The sequence below is a fragment of the Protopterus annectens genome, chromosome 9.part0 (assembly GCF_019279795.1).
Source record: "Protopterus annectens isolate FY-2018-M chromosome 9.part0, PAN1.0, whole genome shotgun sequence".
NCBI lineage: Eukaryota > Metazoa > Chordata > Ceratodontiformes > Protopteridae > Protopterus > Protopterus annectens.
The window spans coordinates 903,097,883-903,121,488 of NC_056743.1; the positions used below are offsets into that span (position 1 = coordinate 903,097,883).

The 23,606-nt window shown below is 40.7% G+C and overlaps 1 protein-coding gene across 1 annotated transcript in view; it reads right to left on the minus strand.

Moving 5' to 3' along the window:
* Positions 1-23,606, minus strand: part of BAZ2A (bromodomain adjacent to zinc finger domain 2A) — a 3,667,728-nt gene that overhangs the window by 221,162 nt on the left and 3,422,960 nt on the right. Inside the window, exon 28 of the mRNA XM_044083634.1 lies at positions 15,391-15,623. Coding sequence (XP_043939569.1) covers positions 15,391-15,623 — 233 coding nt within the window. The remainder of the gene's footprint in view (positions 1-15,390; positions 15,624-23,606) is intronic.

Below are 23,606 nucleotides of genomic sequence, written 5' to 3' on the forward strand. Positions count from 1 at the left end.
ATGGATCCGAGGATGAAGTCTAATCCAACAGTTCTGATTTTCTTTTCTTAAGATCAGATGGAGGACTCGGATCCAGTAGAGGCCTTTTTCTAGACTGATCCAATGCCCTTGAGGAAGAAATGGAAGGGGTTGGAGAAGGGGATTCAGACTTTTTTTTTTTTTGATTTAGCAGGTGATGAAACTCAAGATAAAGCCTCTTTGAAAAAGGAACAAAGCAACCCTTTAAGAATCATTTCTTTTTTCACTTCTGTAATAGCTCTGGTATTAAACTCATGACAGATGCCACAGCCTTCTTGTAAGTGCAGGGGGCCTAAGCAATATACACAATGTGTGAGCATCTGAAAATGGAATTTTGTGCCCACACTTGAAGCATTTTTGAACCCCATAGGACTTTTCTCTTTCTCAGCCATAACACTAATACTAAATTAGTAAGACTGATACAACACTAGAACGTAGCCAAAAAGTCAAGAAGCAATAACATTTTTTAAAAACAGATACAGGTATAGAAAAAAATAAAGAAAATAACAGAAATGGTACTATAAAGGCTACACCAACTATAGAAAGAGAATACCAGCAGTGGTACTATAAAGGCTACACAAATTGTAGAAAGAGAATATTAACTACAGTATTCAAGAGTATGGAATGTATAAGAGAAGTGAAAAGGAGAAGAAGAAGAAGGTTAATGCAGAAGTAACTGTAATAAAAGGAAAAGATAAGCAAGGGAGAGTAAACAGACCTAAGATTTTAACAAATTTCGTCCAAAAAATAGTAATTATGACAAAGAAGAAATCACTTAGCTCGAGTAGTGGTCGCCACATCTTTTGCTCAAAGCGGCAAATGAGATCTGAGGTACTTGGGGTTGGTGCATTATGGGTAAGGGAGAAGCTCAAGAGTTCAAAGTTGCCACAAGCTTTTGCAACAGCCAAGTTGGATCCTAGGGATCGGATCCAAACCCTTTAGTTGAGGACAGAATGAAAACTGACATCATCAGATTATAATGCAAATAACACACTGGAAAGAAAACAGCCATGCCTGGCTCCTCTGTTCAAACACAACTTATCAAATTGGAATTCTCCCACTTTAATTTCTGCCTCTTCTCCTTCATATATTCTTCTAAATTACCTTATTATTATATCAGCAAATGAAAATGCTTCCAGTGCCCTACTCATAAAATCCTAGTTTACTCTATCAAATGCTTTCTCTGCATCAAGAGTCACCAATAGCATAGGTATTTCTTATATTCCGGTTCTCTCTGGATCATCATTGGTGTATTAATGTCAAATATTTGCCTATCCTCCAGAAAACCATATTGGTCCATACCCATCAATTTTGGCACCACCTCATTCTTTTAGCCATTACAGACAAACAATTGGGAGGGTGGCCTAATGCTTAAGGTGTTTGCCTTACAAACACAAGGTGCTGTGTTTGAGTCTCACAAGGAATAATTGGCTAGGCTTAAAATGGCTCACAAGGGCAATTAGCCTAGTACTACTCTATGGGAAGGTGGGAGGATGGCATAATGGTTAAGGTGTTTACCTTAGAAACACAAGGTGCAGGGTTTGATTCTCACAGGGGGTAATTGGCTAGGCTTAAAAATGGCCCATGAGGGCAGTTAGCCTAGTAATAACCTATGAATCTATAATCATGGTTTAAAATTGAAATGGGCCTATATGAAGCCGGCTCAGATGGGTCTTTACTGTCTTTAGGTATTACAACTACCACAGCTTTTTCCAGGATGTTGATGCCTCCCTTCCTTTTAAAATATTGTTAAACAAAGCCCTTCCAGGTCTTTATCTCTTTCTTGTCTCCTAGCTTCCAAACTTCCAAGAGAATATCATCTACTCCTGGTGACTTTCCTGTAGATTGGTTAAACAATAAATGTTTTTATCTCATCTCCTCCTATCTTAACTGCTAGCTGTTGGGCCTCATCTACCTCTAATCTTGACATATTTTAAGTTTTCCATAAATGTTTCCATTTGTGCTCTTTCTTGCTTTCCCCACTTCTTTGTTTTATATAAATTTTCATAAAATTTCTGAAATACGTATAATAACTCTACAGGATCTTTGGTTATTTTGTTGTTATAGACTAACTTTCTGTTGCCTAAGGTCATTGTGCCAAAAGTTTTTTTTGTGCTCTGGAGTTATCATAAAAAACAGTTACTTAACATCAATCTTTCTAAACTCATGCATACTATCCAAGTACTCCGTTACTCTCTAGCACTCTGCAGTTGTGCCTCTTCTTGTTCCATGAGACTCCACTTATTTTGTAATACTGTAACCTTTGTCAGCCCCTCTAAATAATTCCTATTACTTCTTAACAAGATCTCTATTTTTTTATTTCTACCCTATTTTTAAAGTCCACTTTCATTTTTATCCCACTCATTAGATATAACTTATAGACTATTTTCTATGTTCTGTAATAACTCTTGTATAATTTCCACTACCCGTTCCTTAAATTCCTCTCTTTTTAACAAGCAGGTGGGAAGCATCAGTGTTTCCTCTTTACTTCAATAACATGCATTTTTATCTTAGTAATTACTGGTGCATGATCTGAGATAGTTTTGGATATGTATTAAAGATCTCAATTAAATGGACATGTTCCTGTGAAATATAGTTTCTGTCTAATCTAGCCCAGTTACTGTACCTTGGGGAATAATATGTAAACTATCTCCAAGTTTCTGCTACTAAATTCACATCTTTCATACAGAATATTTTCTTAACTTCCGTCAGAAATCTACCCTCTTTTGTTATATTTTCCCTTCCAGGCCCCCAGATACATCATCTTTGTTGCAAATTAAATTCCAGTGCCCACCTATAAGTAATATTCCCTTGTTGAAAGCTGATTATTTCTCCCAATTCTTTAAAGCTCCAAAATAGCATACATACATGCCAGTGTAATTCTCATCCCTTAATCCTATATACAGTTTTTTTATCATCATAATTGGAACCTATGTCATATTTTATAAGACTTTTGTTTTAATAAAAACCTTCAAACAAAAACCCCAGTACACTCCCATAACCTGTTAACCTAATACAAACACACATAACTGTGTATACCTTCAAATAACGAAGCTCAGCCCATCTAATAGGAACATCTGTGCCAAATAGACAGCTGTTAACACAGCCCTAATTCACCTGAAATTGAGGTTATTCTTGCTAAGATGCATATTGACTGTGCTTCTACTAACTGGTGTCTGTTCTTTTTTATCTTTACCCCACCCCAATGTGAAAACTACTGCATACTTTCAAAAACAATTAACCTTTTAGCCTTGAAGAAACCAGTGTTCTGTCTTTTATAGCCCTATTATCATCTTGCCTCCATGGAAAAGCAAGACAAAAAAGAAAAATGTGACCCTTTGTTGCAGCCTGAAAGACTAGCTGAAACATTTACTGCTAAATGAAAACTTTTAATTATATTCGGTGTTCTCATACTTTACTATAACTTGTTTCCCTTTAAAATCTGTTATTAGATTAAACCAAGAGTTTTAATCCAAGCATTCACCTATGCAAAATTAAGAGTAAACATATCAGCTCTACATATAATTATGATCTGTATACATTTGCACCCCATCCCCATCTCAATAACCCAAGATTACAGCCTAATCACGTAAAATAGAAGTTATGTTCTTACCATAACGTTCCATGTTAGTTGTCTTCTTCTCGCCTTCTTCTTGCTGGATGGGTTCGGAGCCGACCTCGGCTCCGATTCGGCCACTCTAAAGCTCGAGAGTTGGTTCCACCGGCTCGAGGCTCCCCTTATATCCCACAATGCTAGGCGAGAGTTACCTCAGATCTCGTTTGTAAGCTAATCCCAGCTTATAACAGAAACAGTATAACTGTAAAACAGAATCCACCTCTAACAACAGGAAGAAAGAAGGGTGACCTACATCCTGAAACAAGAAATATGCATAATAGCATATGACTAAGAAAGAGGTGGTAGAAAGAGAGGTCACGATCACAACTCCTCTAGGTCTGTCCAGGCCAGGGGGAAGGAGGGTGGGACGCAAGAAGAAGGCGAGAAGAAGACAACTAACATGGAACGTTATGGTAAGAACATAACTTCTATATGTTAAGTTGTCTATCTCGCCTTCATTCTTGCTGGATGGGACCGTCCCTAGCACCTTGTCCCGGGTGGCCTAACGGAACAGACTCCTGAGAACAGTGGAACCAAAATTAGCTCTATGCCTAGAAGCTAAATCCAACTTATAATGGGAAATAAAAGTGTGAGGAGTAGCCCAAGTAGCCGCTGCACAAATGGTGTCAATAGGCAGTCTGTCTTGGAAGGCTAGAGAAGTAGCCAAAGCTCTGGTGGAATGGGCTTTAGGTTTATTAGGCAGTTTTTGGTGTCTAATCTCATAAACAAGGGTAATCAGAGATGTTAGCCATCTGGATAATGATACCTTTGAAACTGGAAGTCCCTTTCTGCTTTCCACATAGGAGACAAACAGCTGATCAGATTTCCTGAATTGTTTCGTCCTGTCCAAGTAGTACCTTAATTGACGATGAACATCCAGGCAGTGTAATTTTTGTTCAGACCTATTTGAATACTCTGGGAAAAAGACAGGGAGGTCAATGCTTTGGTTTAGATTTGATGTTGAAACCACCTTAGGCAAAAAGGACGGGTTAGTTCGTAAGGAAACTCTGTCCTTATGGAACAAAAGATAAGGAGAACGACAACTGAGTGCTTGAAGTTCTGAAATTCTTCTAGCTGATGTGATAGCCACCAGAAAGAGAGTTTTCCATGATAATAATTTCAAGGAACATGAAGCTGCAGGTTCGAAAGGGGAAAGAATCAAGGAAGCAAGAACTAAATTTAGGTCCCAAGGAGAAGGAGGATTTCTTATAGGAGGTCTGAGAAGAAAAACTCCTTTCAAAAAGGCTTTGCAAAGTTTGTGGGACATTAGGGCAGATTCAGAAATGCCCACATGAAAATTAGAAATAGCTGCCAATTGAACCTTAAGAGTAGATGGAGATGAACCTGCATGGAAGAGTTCAGCAAGAAAATCAAGGACTAGTTGGATGGAAGCGGTGAAAGGATCTATGTCCTTTCCTTGTGCCCAATATGAGAAGCGTTTCCACTTACTCAAATAAATCTTTCAGGTGGAAGATTTATGGGAAGCTATCAATATATCTCTAACCGAGTGAGATAAATGAGGAAGCCTGGCTACGGTTGGAACTGGAGGAACCAAGCAGTGAGGTGCAGAGAGGAGGGAGCCAGGAAACTGAGCCGATTAGTGGACCAAAAGACCTGGAACTAGGTCCAGCCTCCAGGGTCGCTCCAAGAGAAAATGATGTAGAAAGGGGAACCACACTTGTCGAGGCCAGTAAGGAGCAATGAGGATCAATGAGGCCTTCTGAGCGATAGCTTTCTGTATTACTTGAGAGATCAGAGGAAAGGAGGAAATGCATACAGAAGTCCCGGGGCCAAACTTGGACTAGAGCGTCCCTGCTGGGTTGGCCTGGTAAAGGGAATAGAGTGAAGCATTCTCTGCACTTGCTGTTTTGGGGAGTAGCAAAAAGATCGCAGCAAGGCTGACCCCACTTGAGAAATATCTCTCTCACTACAGAGTCTTTCAGAGACCACTCGTGAGGCATGAGTATAGCTCTGCTCAACTTGTCCGCAATGTGATTGGACTTCCCGGGGATGTGCGTTGCTATCAGAAAACGCTGAGAAGAAATCACCCATTGCCACAGTCTGAGTGCTTCTCGACACAGGGGGTATGATCTGGTTCCGCCTTGTTTGTTGATGTACCACACTACAGACATGTTGTCTGTCTGGATTGCAATCGTTCCTAAGGGAAGAGAGTCTTGAAGGGCTTGCAACGCTAAAAGCACTGCTCTCATCTCCAGAACATTTATGTGCAAGTGGCATTCGTTTGGTTGCCATGTGCCCTGGACTGTCCTGCCCTGATAATGCCCCCCCCACCCGATCAGGGAGGCATCCGTTGTCAGAGTAGCAACCGGAGGAGGTGGAACAAATGGTCTTCCGACAGGAGCTGGGGGGAAGACATCCACCACATGAGATGCTTTTTGCACGCTTGCGTGATCATAATGGTGTGAGACATTGGAAGTTCCTGGTATGACCATTGAGAAAAAAGCATCCACTGAAGGATCCGCATGTGGTATCTGGCCAATGGGAGGAGAGGTATGGCCGCTGCCATGATTCCCAACACCTTTAGAACTAACCTGGCTTTGGCTCTGTTGTTGTTGAGAAGAAGTGACACCAATTTGTGAATGTCTGATATCCTTTGGTTCGTTAGCGTTGCAGACATATTTATAGTATCTAAATTTGCGCCTATGTAGGTAATAGTACAACAAGGCGACAAAACAGACTTTTCGCAATTTATTGAAATACCCAGTTTTTGACAAACGCGAAAAGTATAATCTCTGGCCATCAAAAGGAGATGCTTGGTGGGAGCTGTGAGAAGCCAGTCGTCCAAATATGGAAACACCTGGAATCCTTGTCGTCTCAGGTGAGAAGCTACCACTGCCATGCATTTGGTAAACACCGGGGCAGTGGTGAGACCAAAGGGCAGGGCCCTGAACTGAAAATGACTGGTTCCCAGCCTGAAGCGGAGGAATCTTCTGGAGCGTCTGTTCATTTTATGTGATAGCACGCATCCGAAGGTCTATGGAGCACATCCAGTTTCCTTTGCCCAAAAGGGAAGAATGGATTGCAGCGTGACCATCCGAAATCTTGTTTTCTTGACTGATTTGTTCAAGACACTGAGATCCAAAATCGGTCTCCAGTCCCCTGTTTTCTTTGGAACTAAAAAGAACCTTGAGTAGATTCCGGATCCTTGTTGGTCTGCTGGCACTGACTGAATTGCTCTTTTTGCAAGCAGTTTTGAAATTTCCAAAGCTGCTATATCCCTTTGAGCGGGTGGAACATCTGGAAGGGATTTTTGACTGATTTGGAAAAGCGAAGAAAGGGGATAGAATAGCCTTCGAAATGATGGACTGTACCCATTTGTCTTGAGTCAGGGATAGCCAGGCTTCTGGGTACAGTGACAATCTCCCCCCGACTGCCTCCGAAGATGGGCAGTCGAGCAACACCTCAGGGATGCTGAAAAGGCTTGTCAGGAAAGGCTTCCCCATTGGCCTGGTTGTGCGGACCCCCTGCCCCTAGGGCGGCGTCTACCATTGTTATTCCCACCTCTGCCTTTGGTAGGAAAATGACTCTGTCGTCAGGCGAAGTCCCTTGAGATTGTTTACGGAACCACATCTTCCCACCCTTCTGGCCTTTGGGGTAAGGCCTAGAAGGAGTCAAACGGACTCCGACGGCAGAAAGGGTCTTGCCATCAGTCTCGCACCTAGTCAGGGTTTCTTTCACTTGAGGACCAAAGAGATGATCCATCAAAAGGGGAGTTCGTGAAAGACGTCTTGAAAGGTTCCGCAAAGTTGCATAGCCGCATCCAGGCGTGCCTACGTAAGGCTACCCCTGTCCCTCTTGACTCTGCTCGCTCCATCGGCCGCATAAGAGGAGGCATGGAGGAGTTGGATATGGAATTAAGGGTAGCCAGCTGCGTGTTCATTTTTCTTGAAACCCGCAGCTGTAGGGTCCTTAACATTTCACTCGCTTCCTTGATCAAGTCCCTTTGAAGACGAAAGTGAAATGGCACAGGTAATTCAGCGAACGCATGGTAAATGTCGCTGAGGAGAACATCCGCTTCCGCACCTATCCATGGACCTAGATTCCTTGTTAGGTGGATGGACAGGCACTGAAGGATCAGCCAGTTCCTTCTTTGTGGCAGCAGCTACCACCATAGCATCCACAGAAACTCCTTTTGATAAAAACTGCTTGTCTGATGGAGCTGTGATGAATTTGGAGGGTCTCCTGGGAGTGGGGTCCACTGAATCAGGAGCCGTCCATGCCTTCTTAGCAACCACCTGCATGAGGGGGTCAAGGGGGACACCCAGGAGGTGGAAGGGCGAGAGCCAAACGCCTCAAGATACACAGATTCGTCCTCCGAAGGGTTGAGGGCTGGCCAATTTCCCCTCTGTTTCAGGATCTCCAGAATGTCTGCAAATGAGACATCTTCAGAAGGGGAACTGGGGGAACCCTCAGAATCATCCAGATCTGTGTCCGACGTGATAGACTCAGGTGAGTCAATGTGCTTCCTCTTGCACTTCCTCTTCCGAGGGGGCTCTTCTGCCAAATCAGGAGAGGCCTCGGAAGAGGATGAAATCCCCAAAGGGGGCTCCTGAGGAGCTGGCTCTCTGCGGTCCGGGATGAGGGAGTGAGTCGACTTACCCTGAGGCAGCATAGAGGGAGGGGCTGACGGAGCCGACTGTGGAGTAGAGCCAGGCTCTAACACACTCCGCATGACCTCGAATGCACCCCTGTCAGGCAGAGCCAGAGGTCCCCGCTCCGAGGAGCTAAGGACCCCCCTCGGCACCGACAGTGATGGCTCCGAGGCCGATGTCGGAGCCGAACTCACCAGCGCCGAAGCACCGAGAGGGAGGGGTCGGACAAGGGTCCGATGCCACTCACCCCCTCGGAGCCGACGAGGGAAGTCCGGCGCCGAGATTCCTCCAAGGAAGAAAACGGAGCCGACGACGGCGCCGAAGACAATTGTCTCGGCTCCGAAGTGACCACAGTCTCGGTTCCGACACGACCCGGCTCCGAACTCAAAAGAGTCGAAGGAGGAAAGAGTTGATGGACCGGGGCAGGCACCGACTGATGAGTTGGGCTCTGAAGCATCTGGGCTAGTGCCTCGGACTTAAGTAGTCGACTCACCACCCTCTGAAGGTCATGATCGGAGAGCCTCGATGACCTAGAGGAATGAGACCTTTGGCTCCATTCAGACAGCAGGGAGATCCTGGAGCCGAATGAACGGAGCCAAGAGAAGGTGACCTAGACCTCTTTCTGGTTGTCGGCTCCGAAGATCTTGTTGGAGCCGACACGGTACTCGATAACCTCGGCTCCGGCCGGAGCCGAGGAAGCCACAGAAACTGTGGACTGAGTCTTATCGGCTCCAGCCGGAGCCGATAAAGGCAAAGGTTGAACAACCTGAGGTCTCGGCTCAGAAGCCGGAGCCGAAGACCTCGATGCCTTAGAGGGCTTCCCTGTTGAGACAGACAGGGAATCCTCTGGCTTCAACAAGCCTCTCAGAATTAGCTTGTTTTTCTTTCCTGCAGGACCCTGGGGCTGAAGCCATGGCAAACAGCACAGGAGTCCTGCAGGTGCAAAGGCCCCAGACAATAGACACAAGAAGTGTGAGCGTCTGTCAGAGACATTTTCTGACAGCACGCATCACACTTCTTGAATCGAGACCTTTGCTTCTTTAGACATAGCCTAACTGACAGGTGTACCAAACACACACTCAAACACCCAGTTATACCCTGTCAGAAAATATAATAATTTTTGTAATAATACTAGAATTTAAGTACAAAATTATAGTAAACTACACAAACACTCCCTAGGGAAGAGAAGGCCTAAGGCCCAAGGGAAGAACCAAAGGTTCTTTTAGAAAGAAACGGGAAAAATATAGGGTCGGGGATAAAGTTCTATAATCTACACTAATCTAAGAAGAATTTAACTTAAAAAGGGGTAAAAAGAGTAACTTTTAGAAGAAAAAGCTAACACTCACCAGGAACCGGTAGAAGCAACCAACCTCGAAGCTGTAGCGGCAAACGAGATCTGAGGTAACTCTCGCCTAGCATTGTGGGATATAAGGGGAGCCTCGAGCCGGTGGAACCAACTCTCGAGCTTTAGAGTGGCCGAGTCGGAGCCGAGGTCGGCTCCGAACCCATCCAGCAAGAATGAAGGCGAGATAGACAACTTAACATCATACTTTTGTCTAGCTTTTATTCTCCTTTTGCACTGTAATGCCTACATTTCTCAATACCAAAACAGAAGGAAAGAAAGAAAGAGAAAAGGAGAAAGAAGAAAAAAGGCACCTATTTACTTTAATAACTTTATCACATACAAGAACAGTAAAAATACTTTACTATAACATTTGCAATTTATATTACGAAATTTTTGATAGAAATACTGTTAAGAAAATATATTGTTTTACATTTCAGTTACTGTTTTCCTTCTTCTTCTCCCCAGAGTCCTTCCAAACATTAATGACATGAAGTGAAGCAAATACTTTTCATTTCCTAATACATTTAACAATGTCAAGAAAAGTTCACTCTTTCCACTTATTCTTATACAGCCGTATTTCACAAATGTAAGTGATGCTTTGCAGTCTCACATTTATTCACTAAATTCCATGTTGCCGGTCGTCTTGTTCATCTCCATTTCCCAGCTCCAAATTCTTGTTCAATTCCATGGTACTCCAGATTGTTCTGGTCTACTCCTGTGCTTTTCTCTGTCTCTCAAGCATTTTCCTTTGGAATAGTGGAAAAGGTTTCATCGGCAAAGTCTCTCTGTGTGTTTTATTATCAGAAGAATGAGAAGCAGAGTCTAATTGTGCTTGATGGCTCATTTTTTGTTGAACAAACTTTTGCATTTCTTCCTTAGAGTGTTCTGTAACAAAAATGAATTTGATCCTCAAGGAAAAATATTCTGAAGACAGCTAAATGCAGTAGCTTGAATCTCACATGTGCCTCTCAACATTCCCTGATGACTGGGATAAATTTGTTTCACTTTTGCCTGGTGTACAGTGGAATAATAATTTTCCACACACACTATCATCTTCAAAGTTTAATAGTTTGCCCTTTTGCATTTTTTGTCAGGATCAACTATTTTTGCTGGTAGGTTTGCATCTTTACTAATAAAGGTCTTGGCTGCATTCTCATGGCCATATTAGAAACATACACATGGTGGGCCCTTTCAAGTAACAGTTCCAGCTGTGTTACATCAGTTCAGTTGCCTATTTGTGCATTCATGAAACCGATACAGTATATTCCTTCTCGTTTCCATGGTACAGCAGAAAATCTCAGATTTTCCCTACATGCTCTCTCCAATTCTATAATTTCTGAAACATCTCTTCTTGAGTAGTCTCATACTCAGCCAGCATTTTCTTCATTTCAACCTCTGACCTTTGCAGTTTTGTCAGCTTATATGAATATCTATTTAAAGCTTTTTCCAGACTTTTATTTGAGTTGATTTTTTCCTCTAGATTACCAGAAGCCATGTCCTGCACCAAAGCTGGAGCTTGAACTGCTTTTTCTGAATGGCTTCAGGATTCTTCCCAGTCAATGTTTTCTCTCTACTTTTTCTAGTTGATTTTTCTTTCAGGTTCTCTTAATTTCTTCTCTGCAGGGATCCAGGCAATGTACTTATGAGCCAGTAACTGAATTTTACTCAAGCTGACAATATCACTGGCTGTTTCTCAGTTTTTGTTTTCACACAGGGAGAGCTGAAGTTAAGCTGTTGATCAGTGTGCAGCAATCTTGGAATTTGCCTGTGAGGTAAAGATCTTAACTATCATGTCGAACACCAACCCCTCAACACAAGTCACAGGTTCATGGGTAAATACTAGGCAATTAATCTGCATACTATTACATGCCTATCCAACAATCTGACAGTGATCAAAGGTGAGAATCAAATCCTGTACCTTGGGGTCAATAAGGCAAACATCTTAACCATTAAGTCAACCGCAAAACGCTAATTATAAAGATCATAGGAAAGTATTAAGTTAGCTGCCCTTTTAAGCCATTTAAACCTAGCCAATTTCCTTTTCAAAGGTGGGAATCAAACCCTGTATATTGTGACTGTGAAGTAAGCAACTTAACTGTTATACCAATCTCCAACTAGTTCCAATTCCAATATATGTACTTCACTCCCACACAAGTACTACACTCAGTACAAAACAGCTGAAGCATGATCTCCACTGTACAATAAAACTATGACCTATAGGAAAGGAAAACAGATGCGAGACAAACTTGATGTAAAATAGAAAGAGACCCCCAAAGAAAGCCAAAAACATAAACCATAATTATTTTGGAGGGTCTTTAGGGGCTTTGGTTTTCCTTCTAGGTAACAAAACATCTGCAGAATAAACAGTGAAGGAGATGGTCCAAGAGCAATCTCATGTCTGTATGAAATTCAAATGAGGACTCATTATTAATTATCTTGACTGCAGACATCTGGCATGGAAGGTGAACAACCATACAATGAGAGAAGTGGTAACATTTACATTAAGAAACTTAACTGGTGTTGACGTATTTTTTTATACATAACAATAGCATGATATAGAAGAGAAACAACTCTGTACTGTTTACATTCCAACTCCTCTTGACTAAGATATGTCACTAATGAACAAGCAGTGGTAAAGAAAGAAAGAACAGCAGCTGAAGAGTTGTATTTCAGATAAAAGTTTCACAGAAGGCAATTAGTGACACTACCCAAAAAGGTAAATAAAGTAACAACAGTTCTAAAAGTCCTACAAAAATGGACCCTAAATGAGTCTTGACACTTGTGGCTTCACACCTGAGTTAGATTTGTGTGCTCTTTCACACTTGTATTATATTACACAGCTAACTAATGTGCACATTTAGCCTAGTGACAAAGGGCCAAAGTGTCTGCTCATAATGGCAGCAACCTGGTTTTATTCAGCAGTTTACCAGAGAAGGGGTAAGTAGGGAGCTGTGAGGTTAGATCACTGCGAATTAAGTGTGCATTACGTCAATATGTTAGAGACCCACATGGGGAAAAAAAAAACAAGGACATCACCTGAAGCACAGCATTAGTAAGGAAACTTGTTAGATGCTCTTCTCCATTTGTCAGTATATGCTAATATGACCTACTGAATGCTTAAAACTTAATCCCAAACATGGTTAATGCATATTTTGCATTGCATGAGAAGCTTACATGCTGTTGCTGTTGTTAGCATATGGTAAATATACTACAAATCTGTATTATGGCTAGCTGAATCAATTAGTCACAGATGTAGTAAGCACAGACTTATGTCTGTAATAGGTACTCTACATGACATGTTTACTCAGTGACTATATGGTGACTAGTGCACCTTTATATGTTTTCTGTCTGGTCTTTGTACTATGTAACATTAACCCAAATTACCTTCAATACAGTGGAAAAATGGCTCTCCAATCAACATCTAATCCTAGACCCCAAAAAAACGAAGTCGCTCCTATTCTCCCCCACATGCAGGACCCCCCCTACCAGCCTTTAGCATAATTGCTAACAATTATACTATCATCTCCCCAGAAGCCCAAACTAAACTACTGCCCGTCATAGTTGATAACAACCTGAAGTTTAATGCGCATATCAATCAAACTATCAAAACCATTAACAAAAAACTTGGCTCTCTTTACAGAATCAAACCTTTCCTTACCCCACTTGCTAGAACTGCAATTGCCCGTTCCCATCTGCTATCAACTCTTCTCTATGCCTCACCTCTATTCTCCAACTTAAACAAAACAGATCTTAATAAACCATCATCCTGCTATAACCACATTGCCAGATTAGCTACTGGCACAGCCTACGGGACACACCACTGTCACAACCTAAATCGCCTAGGATGACTTGAACTGACAAGCCTACTGCAGTTCAACCAGCTAATAGTGGCACATAAAGTCCTTTACCAACCAGAAAATACACCTGTACTAAAAAATATTATCAGCCCCTACACCAGCACCCGGCCACTGCGATCATCCACTAGACTCCTAGTTCAAACATACAAATCCAACTACTCAGCTGGGGACTCTGTTTGCCAATTCTGTTGGAAAAATATGGAACAGACTCCCAGCTGACTTGACCCTAGAACCCTCACTAACGCAATTAAAAAACAAACTCAAGAAATCCTTCAAAACTCATTGGTTATGTCCTTGCACTAACCCCGACTAGTGACCTCTCTATTTCTTAGGTACCTTACCTTCAACTACTTCTAACTTTTTTCTACCACTCCATTTCAGGAAGGGTCAGTTGTATAACTGCTGCTCAGTGTGTCTTAAACCTGAATCTACTGTTATGTATGTTTAAATTTGAAAATAATGTTATGTTTTGTAAAGTGTTTTTTAATAAGTGCTATATGTGCTAAATGCTGGTATTGCTTATGAATGCAATCTGCTTGAAACTAGCATTTACTAAATGTTCAATGTGTATTATTATCGTGGAGCTTTTCTCCGCAGGCCTCTGCTGAAAATGGACATGTATCCAGTCAGACTATCCCGGTCAACAAATGTAAAATAAATAATAAATAAATGTACAGTTAACAAACACTGTTACATTACTGTTTAATTGTACCTCACACAGTCTGCATTTTATAAAAGGACCACCCTCTCAGTGGAACCTGCCAGTCATCAAAATGCAAGCACAAGTCATGCACTCAATAAGACGGGGTTGTACAACCAGTCTGGTGGAAGAGTGCAACAGTATGCATGTCTGCAGGATGCATCCACATTAACGTAATGGCTGTATGTGCATACATGTACCCAGGGAAATATTAGGCCTAGCATACAGACCCAGCATGTTCTACAAAATGACCCTCCAGACTGAATGGCAGTACTTAAAGACCACACACCTCACTATATTCAGGATCATCAAGTCTATGGCTAAACACTGCATCTATAAGCTCAGTAAAAGGGTAAAATAACTCCAGAAATTAGGTGACAGGGAACTAAAATCAAACACGTACATGGAATAATTGCAAACATTCAGAAGAAAGACAGTTGTCTGAGTTTAGTGGCAGCAGTGCTTGAAGTTGTATGTGACAGCTGTGTTTTTTAGCTATTGCAGAAAAATTACTTGCTGCCAAATATGTCGGTGATCAAAACACTGACTGACTGGAGTGAGTCGATTTTATATTTGTGTTTCAGAAGTTCCAATGGAATGATTTAAAAGCACTGCGGTCACAACAAACTTGAGAAGTAATGTGTTTTATGTGAAGTGAAGAATACTCTGAAACATGAAATAAATGTCATCTGTGAAATACATTTGAAACAGCATCATTTATTATGTATTAGTACAGTGAAGTGAGCTTTTCAAATCATTACTGTCTGACTACAGTTTATGATGACTGCATCTCTTGAAAGGGACAGCACATGACCAGCAGTCATCAGAAAGTCTTTAGTGAAACTTAGCATCATATATTTAAGCTCTGATGGCATATCCAATTACACACCTGTATTTGCTGCCAAGTACACCATACCTGCAATTTATCTCTGAATTTCCTGCTAATGACAGGTCACAGTCTAGCAGTAAATATATCTGTCCAAAGAGAGAACACAGGGTGAATAATGTCTTTTTCCCCACTATTTACGATTTGTGAAAGGATGAAAATTAGAGATGGGTATTTATCAGTGGATCTATAAAACAGTTATACAATCTTCTGGTCTCCCTAAATAGTAATGGTGTGACCTAACTGCACAGCACATCAATTACTTAACATGTGATATTCAGTAAAACAGATTTAAGTCTGCTGTTCACAACCTTACTTCTCTGGACCAAGTCTTAAACTAAGATTATAAACTTACTCGCACAAGGTGAGGTCAGGGCTCTCATTTTTCTTCGACATTTTCCTCTTCTTACTATGAGAAAGGCTTTCTCTTGAGTTCTGTGATAGTGTCATTCTTTGTTTTTCTTGACTCCTTGTGATAACTCTCCTCTTTGGACTTTCGGCCTCATAGTAACTGTCATGCCAAAGATGACCAATTTTCCTCTTCCTTCCCCACTTTGAATAGCCTCTTCCAGAAGATGTACCACTAACCTGCAAAGTAAAACTGATTTGCTTCAAAGAGAATTTTGTTGACTTTTTATTGTTTTACATACAGGGTTGACACAACGATATGCAACACCCAATGAAGTGTTAGTTGGAAACTATGTTAAATGTAGATGGCACTAAGGTTTCATGGACAATTCTTTCTTATGTGTTTCATTTAACCTTTAGGCAATGGAGTAGTTAGTTATATGCAGTGACAATCACAGCTCAAACATTATTCTCTTTTAAATTCCCCACACAAGACACCCTTCATCTATAAACTACTATCAATACCGCTGCTTTGACTGACTGACACTGGTAAACAGCTCATCAGCTGGAATTTGTATCTTCTAATCCAACAGTTGCTATGGACCTGGATATGGATGAAAGCCTGAGCATAGTAAGAGACAAATACAGACCATAATATGAGAAAATTACTGAAGGTACTAATTAATGTGTGCAACAATCACATAAGTGAACAATTAACATTTTAAAAAAGACATACAACTTAGCCAAGAATGTGTGTGAAAGGAGTGGGAGATTTTATTTCTGACAACTTCAGTTTACCTCTAAAACAGATGGGATAACACAATAAAATCCACATTCCTTTTAATAAACAATGACTAAGAATCTTAGAAACTCCAGCAATCCCCTTCAGAAAGCTGCCATCTGAATAGTTAAAGAAGGTCAAATGTCAGAAGTTAAAATAACACAAAACAAAGACCAAAAATGTAAACAGTCAACTGGTTTGACCATCAATTCTGGATGGAACCCAAAACAAAGAGCTCCCTAACTTTATTATTATAATATATTGTTGAATAAAATCCTTAAAAACACAAACCAATCTAAACAAATCAAGACTCCATCCAATAGCCAACATTTACAACAGAAGAAAAATATAAAAACACTTACAACACAGGCACAGTGACAAACACTGACAGAAAGTGGGGTTGGAATAGGTTACGATCAGAAAAGACATGCCAAAGTGTGCATATTTTGGTTTCTAGCTAGCATAGATCCCCATTCTTCAAAGCCACAACAGTATTGTACAATTTATGAATGGAAAAAAGTTAAGCAAGTCACAGAATTCTTATGTTCTGAAGAGAGTTGGTCACCATCTCCACAAAAATTCTGGCAATGGCAGCTATGTAACCACAGATGGCGTACAAGATATGCGAAATGAGACACAAATTCTGATATGCATACTCACCACATGTTAAGATTTTGAAGGGAACTTCTAAGTAGACCCACACAAATGGAATGTAATTTATGTATTGTGTCTGGCTGCAAAAATCTCAGTAGCAGCATCCACAAAAAGACATGCCTCCCTGAGCCATGTCAGACCTACTACCCCTTGGTTGTGGTGTATGCTCACTGCCAAAGCCATAGCTCCCAGATCTGATTCCCCAATCAAACTAGGAGCCTTAGAATACAAAAAAAAAAAAAAAAAAAAGAAAAACAACAAAATAATATATCCTATAATACTAAAAGCTTTCACAAGAGAAATACCCACAGACTTAACAACTACAGTAGATTTAGGTCAAAAATACAGTGAACACTATCTTATGTAAGGACACAAATTAAAAGCACTAATACCAACTCAAATTTAAGTCAGTGAGTAAAATATTGGTTAATCAACACGATACAACAAGACATAGCAGGATTTACTGCTCTCTCAACAGGTATTACCTGTAGAATCTGATGAGACTCTAGTCTGGGTAACTTATTTTTAGGCAATCCTTCTAAAATATAAAAGTAATAAATGGGAAATAGATTATTACAATTTGCTAGTAACTGCAAACTAGGAAAATTAATTCAATAAAATATATTGAAGTCTCCAAGATGGTCTATAAAAATATACGCCTTGTACATCACCTTTAAAGTCAATAAATAAAATATGACAGGAATTAGCAAAAAAATACATAAATTGTGGTTACAAAATTAATGCTCAGATCATAAATATGACACCATCATTAAATTCCTACAACTGCAAACAATAATTTCAGTTCTGACAAGTGTGTATCAACCAAAGCAAGGTAGGCATACTCACTGCTCCATTTAAATCTAATTGCTCATTGGGACCATAAAACAACTTTATATCTCAGGGGCCCAACACATTACTGAATACAAACAAGTCATCTGAAAGAACCTGAAAAGGTACAATTCCTTAAGAGAAAAATCATAGGCTTGGAAACAAATTATTCAGAAGGGTTTCAGAACTGATATTATATTATGTTTTTTTAATTATTACTTAAATTGTGAGTTTTACCTGGTTTATATTAAGATACCTGATCCAGTTCTATATGAAAGTTTGCCTGAAATGCATAGCCAGTGAAGCTATCATTAGATCAGACTAACCCTAATACTAGAAGTAAATATCAATAATAACAAAAGACATGAGAAGTACATTACCCAACTCCTTCTAAGATTATGGGATATGTGATTTCAGAAATAATCTTTTTATATATACACTCAAACGCATATACCTATCTACATACATACATATATATGTATGTATATATCAACAATGAGCAGGAAATAATTTGGGGTTAATGGCTTAACGAAATCAAGCTTCTTTAAGGTCAGTACACTGCAAACTTCCAATCAAACCTATGAATATCTCAGACTGAGGGGACTTTTGAAGTGGATCCAATAGCCAGTGACCTGAGAGGAAGCTAAAATGCAGAATACGAAAGACATCTGTAAAAAAAACCTAGCTAGTGGCTTAAGTTCAAGAAGATAATGTCTGTTTAATATATGAACTACCAGCCATGGGAACACAACACACATATCCGTTACAGACACATTCCAGGAACAATCATTAGAACGGACAGCACCTCAACTGAAATTGTGATTTTTCATTGCATTTGAGAGAGGACAATAAGCTTTCTGATCGCAAAGGGTAACACAGGTGGCTACCATTTAGATAATGACTGTTTCACCAAGTGACATCATTCCTGACCTGGAATGATGGCAACAAAGAATTTATTCCATCTGATTGTGAGACTTCACTTTATAAAGCAGAAGAAGAAAGCAACAAACGCAAATCAGAAGAATAAATACCAACCTCCTAGTCCTAGCCATCCCCCCCTCCCCGTATGGTAGTAAGCAAAGCTTTGTCCATCATATAGAAGTGAAAAAAAAATCTGGAGACAGATGCTACCCAGTTCTGGTGAGCACCTAAAGAGATCTGTTGGCCTTCTTTCAAAACAGACACTGTAATAGATGCTTTTTCATGTCATTTCAATGTTTCTTTATGCATTTCCACTCTTTTCACTGATTTTCAGTGGCAGTTCTGAAAATTCAGAAAGACTCTCCAAAATATTTATGGTGATCCCCCTTTGGCCCAGGCAATATTGGTTTTCCTTTTTTAAGGAATTAGCCAAGGGCAATTACTACAAGTTTCCTCACTATCTGGATCTAATGGCACAAGACAAGGAAAGTTTGATACACCCCACTCTAAAACATCTTATATTATCTTCCTGGATTCTGATACATTTTAGACAACTTTTTGGGAAGATGTGCAGTAGGTACTAAAGGATATAAGAAATCCCTGCTACTAGAAAATCTTAACATACAGAAGAACTTTCCAGTTGGTGTATACTAAATAATTAGGTCCCTCATTGGAACTATATCACTGGTGCTCAAATTCTTGTGAGAGTTACTAGCCTCTGGCCTTCATACTTCTTTGTCAAAGTACATTTTGTAGCCACTTCAATATGTCTACCCAGGATCCTTCTTAAAAGTTTTCTTAGTAAAACTGTTTCTGACAAAACTGTAGCACCTCAGATTAAAAAAAAAAAAAAATCACTTCTTCCTGGAATCTTAACTTTATGCTGATAAAATTAACCTTCTCTATCTCAACTTGTACATCAGGAATATTTAAGGTTCATTACAAGGAAAACTTTTCTTCACTTTGCTTTGACATCTGCAATATGAGTATCTGAGCTGCTATCTCTCTTGGTGGGTAAACCCTATCTAATCTGCTTCTGGGATAGGGTATCAGTAAGAACACTTGCCTCACGAATCAGGCTATCAATCTCCCAGTATTCTATCCAAACCCTAAAAACCATGGAGAAAAGATTCCTCATAGTCTGGACATGCATAAGCAGCTTAGGTACTATATTGATGGAGCAAGGTCCTTTAAAAAATTCAAGTCAGCTATGTACTTCTTATGTTGGGACTAAGAAATAACAACCTGACCTAAAGAGATGATGTCTAGGTGGTTGTCCTCAGCTACTATCTTTTATTATACCAAAAATGATTAACCAGTTCCAGGCAATATTCAGGCAGTCTCTCTGAGGGCCTTGTCTTGTTTGATGGCATATTGGAAAGGGATGAATTCTAGAAAAAGCTACATAGTCCTCTGGGAGGGTGGCCTAATGGTTAAGGTGTTTGCCTTACAAACACAAGGTGCAAGGTTTGAATCTCACAAGGGATAATTAGCTAAGCTTAAAATGGCTCCCAAGGGCAGTTAGCTTAGTACTAGTCTATGAACCTATGAACCTATATATACCTGTACAAGGCATTACATTCTGGATTATTTTATCTAGATCCAAGACTGACTTTGCTAGAACCATTCTCCAGGGGCTACTGGATTTATAACCTTCCTTCTCCCAGTTTGGATAGGCTTTAGTCTACTGCCACAGTGAAAATGATCAAAATAGTACAGTTATGTAAGTTGTATTTGCTCATAACAGTAGGTGCTGAAATTCCTCAGTCCTACAGTAGCTCCGCCCACCTACCACCACCCCTTAGTAGTGTATAGAATTATTATGGGGAAATAGCATGATGACTATTTCTTGTTTGTTTAGTTCAGGATGGGTACACTACTTATTAGCTAGAAAGCCTGAAGATTTTCCCTTCCTCTCACTAACAGCAGTCAGAGCAGGAGTGTGAGAGCTTTTGGAAGCTGGACAGTTGTTCTGTCTTGGGCCAAGTATAACCCATACAGCCTAAAGGCTACTGCAGCAGTGAGAAATTTAAACCTCTACTGTTATAGGTAAAGTGCATCTTAAACAGCTATACTTTCTGTGGCAAGAAAAGTAAATTGGAAGCGTTAGGAGCTTTCAGGAAACAAATGGAGAAACAAACAGCTGGTGTAGCCCCTCAGGAAAAACAGCTATGCCTGTAGTTTGAAAAGTTGAACTCTGTAGTCAAGGACATGGAAACCTTAAAGGACATGATCATGGGATCATGACAGAAGAAAGAAATTCATGAGAGAAGGAAGAAATGGAGATCTTCAGAAGGCTGTTTAGAGAGATGGATGAAGAGTAAAGAACACTAGGAGCACAGTACAAGGAGGTGGAAATCAGAATGACAGAAATACAGAGTGAGATGTACAGGCAGCAGCAGAAGATTAATGACATGGAGAACAGGTCATAGCATGCTAATACACGAGTGCCAGGAATCTTAGAAAGGGTGTCCAACTTGGAGTTGGACAGCTTACTGAATGCAGAAGGAAGCCAGTGAAATTAAAAACAGTGCAGAGAATAAGTCAGTGGAGAAATCAGACAGTGCTTTCTCGACATGTTCTGGCATGTGTGCACTATTATAAAGTGAAGGAAGAAATAATGCAACAAGCCAGGAAAGTGAGAAATAATTCCCTTCATGGGAGTACTATAATCAATGCACTATCCTAGTAAACAAACATTAAATAAATAAATGTCCATATGTATTGTAAAGGACTTTTCCAACCCCCAATACATGTTAAGAAAAGAGAAGATACCAAATGTACAGGAGCTGAAGTAGATCGCAGTGCATGCATAGCTCAGTTACATAGCAAGCATTATAACAACATGTGCAGGGGAGAGAAAAATGTAGACAGAAAAAGAATGAGAAAGTTATAGCTAAAATGCATTTGGATTAAGAGCATACCTCTCAACTGCTCCACATCTGGTGGAGCTCTAAGATTTCAGCACCTAAATCTATACCAGCTCCGTTGTTCTACGTTGACCAACAAAAGCTCCAACTTCTGCTTTTTCAATGGCTCAAGGGCAAAGCCAACGAGGGACTGGCTTTTGTAGAATGTCAAGGTGAAAGAGAAAAAGTACTGGGATTTTTAAATACTTTTTTAAAAGATTGATTAAATGGCTGGGAGAAGAGTGAAAAATAGGGCTGGAACAGAGTTAAGTGTACTGATCCTATGGCAGACAGACCCAACATGAGCATCCATGAAAACACTTAATTTTATATCAAGACCATTCATACGTAGGTACTAGGCTATTGGCCCTAGGGCCTATATAAGCATAGCCAAACGGTACTCTGGCTTTTGCCACCCAAGAAAATTATTTTACTGTGCCCCTGTCAAGCAGAGCCACAGAAATGATCCCCGGGATGAATTTCCTATCTCCCATCCAATAATCAAGATTTTTCTTGAAGAGTGCTAATGAGGAGCTTTGTTTGATATAGATAAGTAGTTTGTTCCAGAGTATGGGAAATCTCTGAGACAGGACTCTATCCCTCCAGTATGTTCTGTTTATTGTGGTGACAAAATTTAGGTCCCTAGAGCATGTAGCTCGGAGGGATTGGGATTTGTTTACGTGGAGCATGTCCAACAGCTCTGGATTTGACATAGCTTTGTATGTTAGGCAGAGATCGCCTCTGAGTAGGCGATATGCAACAGAGTAAAGCTGGAGTTTTTTGAGATTGTCTGTGTAGGGCATCTGTTTGAGGCCGGTAATCCCCTTTGTGAGGTATTTCTGTGGCCTTTCCAGTTGTTGTAGATGTCTTGTGAGGTACATACCAAAAGGGGCGTTGTACAATATAATGGGTCTAATGAGTGATGAGTAGAGGGGAACAATGACCTCTTTTTTCCTGGAAGAGAAACCTTTTGTGATGAGGTGTCCCACGTAGAAGGATTTCCTGACTTATGTGGTGATGTGATTATCAAAGAAGAGACTACTGTCCACCTGTATCCCAAGGTCTCTTATCACACTTTCTGTGTTAAGTAGACTACCGCCTATGTGGTAGTTCATGGGTACAGAGTTTTTGCCAAAAGGCATTTTGGCATTGAGCTTGCGGCCATGGCTTTGACACCAGGCATCTGTCTCAGTGAGGCCCTTTTGTAGGATGTCTACATCATTAGGAGAATTGATTACGACTCCTAGTTTGCAGTCATATGCAAATTTTGTTAGCCAAAGACCTTCTGTGTTAGCCTGTACTTCAGAGAAGTAGATACCAAACAGGAGAGGACCTAGGACTGAACCCTGTGGTACTCCACTTGTCACTGGTCTGAAGTTGGATTTAGAGTCTGCTACTTTCACAGTGTGGGTTCAGTCAGTGAGCCAGTTGGTAACCCATTTTGTGACAGGGATTTATACCTAGTTTAGTGAGTTTGTCTATAATTCCAGAGTGGGGATGGTGTTGAAAGCCATGGCGAGATCTAGATAGGCTGTGTGTACCACCTTACCCTCATCTACAGCTTTGGTGACCGCTTCAAAGAAGTCTATCAGGTTTAGGAGACATAATCTGCCTTTTACAAACCCGAACTGGATAGGGTCCAGAGTTTGGAGATTACCAATGTCATTGTTTATAAGTTCCATGATGATACGCTCCATAGCTTTGCAGACCAGGCTTGTCAGGCTAATGGGGCGGTAGTTCCCGGGGTCCGTGGTGGCTTCCCCTGCATTGCTGTGCGCCATTCAGTGGGCACAAAGCCTGAGGTGAAGCTATGATTGAACATGGCACTTGGGTGGGGTGCCAGTTCGTTCTGTAGTTCATGTAGAATGCAGCCTGGGATGTTGTCAGGTCCCATGGATGCTGTGTTCTTGGCTTTGGACAGTGTTTTTTTTTTTACCTGTGCAGCTGTGATTACAGGTATTTTGCATTCTTCCGGTATAGCGATGGGCCCTTTAGGGGATGAGAGAGGGGTAAAGTTAGCACTGAACCTATCTGCCAGGATGCTGGCAATATCAGTTGGTTCTGTATATTTAGTGCCATTGTGCTGCAACTCAGAGCGGATCGGAGTGTTGCCATTGAGATTCTTGACAT